Source organism: Trichoplusia ni (genome assembly GCF_003590095.1).
Source record: "Trichoplusia ni isolate ovarian cell line Hi5 chromosome 25 unlocalized genomic scaffold, tn1 tig00001091_group24, whole genome shotgun sequence".
NCBI lineage: Eukaryota > Metazoa > Arthropoda > Insecta > Lepidoptera > Noctuidae > Trichoplusia > Trichoplusia ni.
The window spans coordinates 1-4,782 of record NW_020799902.1 but is presented as its reverse complement, the minus strand read 5'-3'; the positions used below and the strand labels follow the sequence as shown (position 1 = coordinate 4,782).

The 4,782-nt window shown below is 37.6% G+C and overlaps 1 protein-coding gene across 1 annotated transcript; it reads left to right on the top strand.

Moving 5' to 3' along the window:
* Positions 1 to 1,544: 1,544 nt before the first annotated feature.
* On the top strand, positions 1,545 to 3,498 carry LOC113506788 (piggyBac transposable element-derived protein 4-like). The gene is made up of 2 exons (XM_026889627.1): positions 1,545 to 1,587; positions 1,728 to 3,498. Exons 1-2 carry the CDS (start codon positions 1,573 to 1,575, stop codon positions 3,237 to 3,239), a joined length of 1,527 nt encoding a protein of 508 aa, XP_026745428.1. The 5' UTR covers positions 1,545 to 1,572; the 3' UTR covers positions 3,240 to 3,498.
* The last annotated feature ends 1,284 nt before the right edge of the window (positions 3,499 to 4,782 follow it).

Sequence of the window (4,782 nt, the reverse complement as noted above, 5' to 3'; positions counted from 1 at the left end):
TATAAATAAAATCTCCATAACCGTCGATTCCGATTCGATTGTATTACCTGGCTCGCCGTTCTAACCGTCCGTAAGCAAACCGTTTAAGAAGTACTTTGGGGAGAGGTCGGGTCCGTCCAACCCTTGTTACTATATCTCCATGGAGCTATTCCAATGTATTCTGTCCTCACGTTCGCGAACATGCCGAAGGGATACGGCCCGGTATTAATGAAAATAAAATGCTTATTGTGTGACTATTGAATCGTCAGTTGTGACTTGTAAAGGTTTCCATTTTGGTCAATTTGAATGACATGAGTAATTTTTGGGTTAAAATTGATGAGCTATTTTTTTTTATATTTAGGTTAAAAATGGAACGAAGGTTCCACTGTCTGTCCGTCTGCGTATCTTCCCGTCTGTCTGTCTATTTTTAAGTCTATCCGTAACCAGGCTGCATCCTATGAACCGTGATAGCTAGACAGAAGATCGGGGTTAAGCAGCGATCGTTAAGGTACTAAATGTATTTGTCCCCCAACCGTTAAGTTTTTCTATAGACTATCTGTACGGAGCCTTGAGTGCCGACAGGGCCCACAATGCTCCAAAACTAATGTATCTTATGTACCTACCACCTAAGTTCACATTGTGGAATGCAATAAACGTATTGAGTATTGAGTATTGAGTGTAGTGAATCTGACTTAACCAGTATTTTAGTTATCTAAAACTTCATGCTTGTTGGTTTTATTATTTTGTTTTTAAGTTCCAGGCCACAATGACACCAAACGCTTAGTCAACTGCTTACTATGACTGAGCGTTACGAAGTGGACTGCATTTCCATACATTCTCTCTTTTATTCACGCTCGACCGTAGTATTCAGTGTTTTTGTTTTCTTATACCGATAATATGCTACTTGTTAACGTTACATCACTTAATGACGTAGGTAAATATACGGTTCTACGTTCTGACTGGGGTTCCCCTATCATATAAAACTTAGCTTGTACCTTCTCTATCTCTGAAATGACTTTTAAATTGGTTTCGAATGTAAACCATCGGTGTAGTAAGTCATCTAAGAAACATGTGTCACAGGAGTCGGTAAGTGGGACAGTTTGCGATGGAACTGCAGTCGCTCGGGGATCGATGCTGCTTCACTTAGCGGGCTGTATCCAGTGACCCTACGCTTGAGATGTATTAGGGTGAATTTCAACAGGTCCAAAAAATCTTCATTTCCGTGGATTTTTTATTCTTCAACTTTAGAACAATAAAAAATAGTGTTTTCTCAAGTTTTCGATCAGATATGCAGTTTTGCTTAATATCTAGCAGATAGCTTAAAAAACTAACGAGATATACAAGATTGAAAATTCCGTGCCACGGCGATGAAACATGCATGCACGGCAATGAAACAGGCGTCCATGGCAATGAAATGTTATTATAGTGTACAAGAATATTTAAATGATAAAGTTAATCATTGAAACAAAAATAAATACTATTAATTTATACGCAATAATAATAGAATATAATGTGTAAAAATCCAGTCACACATGATATTATTTTTATAATATAACTATATGGCAGCCTAATCAAAGGCCTCATGACCTTGATATGTCTTATTCCGAGGTAGATATTTAACAATTTTTTTTTACTTTTTATTTTTAGAGTTTTGCACGCATTCTCCCTCTGATTAATTATAAATGAATATGATTATATTTGTCACATTATCAAAAAGAATTATCATAAATGGCAATTTACTCTTGTAGATACTCAGTGGGCCATTAGGCGAGGAGCTAAGAGTGGATTCGGGCAGTGAGGAAGAGGAGGAACCTATGTCGCTGGAGGAGCTTCGAGCTATCCTGGAAGAGACAGCCGAAGATGTTGAGGAAGATCCCGAAGAACACGAGAGGCTGTCTGAATCTTTCAATTGGTCAAGCGATTATAGTACATTTAGAGGTCAACCGGAAGTTTATTCCCAGGCAGGCGAGCGAGGTCCCAATATTAAGGAAACAGATCCTCTGAAGCTATTCACTCATGTTTGGGATCACGATATAATGAACAGTATTGTGGCACAGACCAACGAGTATGCCTGGCAAACGATAGCGCAAGCATCCGAGTTACCGGACGGTATCTCGGCGCATTCTCGATTAAATGATTGGGTAGAAACCACTACTGATGAGCTGTACAAGCTCTTTGCGGTGATGATTTTTATGTCGCTGATGGTCGCAGGACGTGTGAGTGAATACTGGAGCACGGGTACCCTGGCCATGCCAGGTTTTCGTAAACTTATGAGTATAAAACGGTACTGGCTACTCATGCGTTTCCTGCACTTTGTCGATAACAATACTATCAGTGTTCATGGTTCCGATCGTAAAGTTGCTAAGATACAACCCATCATTGACCATTGTAATAAAAAGTTTAATAGCATGTACACGCCTCGCAGAGAAATAAGCATTGACGAATCGTTGCTGCTTTTTAAAGGACGCTTGAGTTGGATTCAGTGTATCCGTACAAAAGCAGCACGGTTTGGTATCAAATTTTATGAACTTTGCGAGGCGGTTACAGGCTATTTGCTCAAATTTGAGGTTTACACGGGAAAAAAATATCCACAGACAGGGGACTCTGCGGAGGACTCCTTGTATGGCTTTACGAGCGCAAGTGCGAAAGTGGTGCTAAGGCTCATGCAAAGATTCCTCAACAAAGGTCACTGTCTTGTAATGGATAACTTTTATAATTCAGTTACTTTGACACGATTTTTAAAGTTGAATAAGACCGATGTCATCGGAACTCTGAACAGGCGAAGAATGGGGACACCGAGGGACATACAAATTCTCAACGAAAGGAAACTTCAAAAAGCAGCAGTGGTAAGTAGACACTGTGGTGACGTATCTGTCTTATCCTGGAAAGACGTTAAATTAGTAACCACAGTGTCGACTTACCACAATGCGGACATGTTGCCTGGAAGAAGAGCAGGACAACAAATATTGAAGCCTGTGGTTGTGCACGACTACAATAAGTACATGGGCGGTGTAGATTTAAAAGATCAAATGCTGTCCATGTACTTAATGGAACGCAAAAGGGGGATGAAATGGTACTTGAAAGTGTTCAAACGGCTAATAAATGTTAGCATTTTGAACATTTTTATCATACATCGCGAGAACAGCACAAATCCCCTCAGCCACAGGCAATTCAGATATAAATTGGCGGAGCAACTGGCTCAGAAATACCCAAATTTGACCTTATCTCGGCTAATAATCCTCCTGCTCTTCTCCGCTTAGATGGTGATAATCACTTTCCAATCTATGCAGATTCTTTAGAAGATCGAGCGGGGAGCAAAAGAAACAAAATTAAAAGAAACCGCTGCGTTCGTTGCTCCTTAAAAAAAATACGGAAAGAAGTTAACACCGTTTGCCAGAAGTGTCAGAAGTTCCTTTGTCTCGGTCAATGTTGGATTGAATACCACACTCTCGAAAATTTATAAAATTTTGTCGCTAATGTAGGTATAACTAACATCGTGCCACAAAAAAACCCGACTACGGAAAAAAGCATCTGAAAAGTATGAAACAAGAATATATTCCAGAATCAACGAAATACGGTATAGTGAGCATCTCCAGGTTATGGCCGTATTCGCATGCCGTTATGATTTATGCGTGCTTATTTAAGTGCTTACAATGGCATGCGACTACGGCCATAACCTGGAGATGCTCACTACCGTATTTCGTTGATTCTGGAATATATTCTTGTTTCATACTTTTCAGATGCTTTTTTCCGTAGTCGGGTTTTAGTTTTTATAACTTTTATTTTTATTTTTCTCTTTTTGGTGGCTTGTGACAATTACTCAAACTTCACGTTCAGGACAAATACCGTGTCTAGAGCATTTCCAAATAATACGGTCAACACACAAGAGATGGCGCTAGCAGGTCGAACAATTTCTAATTATTCAATCTTTGCTATTTTATTTTTTATTTATTTTAAGTAATATTTGTAATGCCAAATGGTATTTCAATACTCATTGAATCAAAACTAATGCAAGTACGTTATTTGTGAAGAAATCAATTTATTTAGTGCAACTTTTTCTGTCTCATCGGCTTTTTTTTTTAAAGTAGCCTATTTTTTATAGAAAAAACTAGCCTATGACACTCCTGGTGTTAAGACGAATCAATCGACACCTCATTTGTCAAAATCTGATGAGTACTTTTTGAGCTACGGTCTAACACCGATTCAGATACATACATACATACATAGGGTGTCAAACTCCATTACCCTTCCTTTTTCCGTAAAGTGGTCATTTTTATTCTATGGTTATTGTCATTATTTAGAAAATTATCCTTTTCCTAGAAATTTTTCCTTTATTTTTATTGTCTTTTTAAGTATTTTGTTTCCATTGCTTCAATTATAAATTTTGCAGATCAGATTTTGAATAGAAGGAGGCGACGTAAAATTATAATTGATCTTGAAAAATTCAGAAGGAATGGAAACGAAAAGATTTAAAAAGACAATAAAAAGAAAAAAGAAAGGAAATTTTTTTAGATTAAAATAAACCAATTAATTTTTTTTTATTTGTAACTAATTATAAGGAACAACTTTTAATGTTTGTTAATAATTTAATAAATAAAAAGATACAATTTTGTACACGTTTTTTTATTTCTAATCCAGCATTAAAGATTTTTTCAACAATCAAAAATAAACATCCTGTATCACCGGTCTATGTTATGGCGCGAAATTTTAAAATGCTTACACACACATACAAAGGAACGCTCGCCGCTTCCTCGCGCCATTTCATTTCGGCCGTGCATACGACGGTAATTATTACGAGCGTGG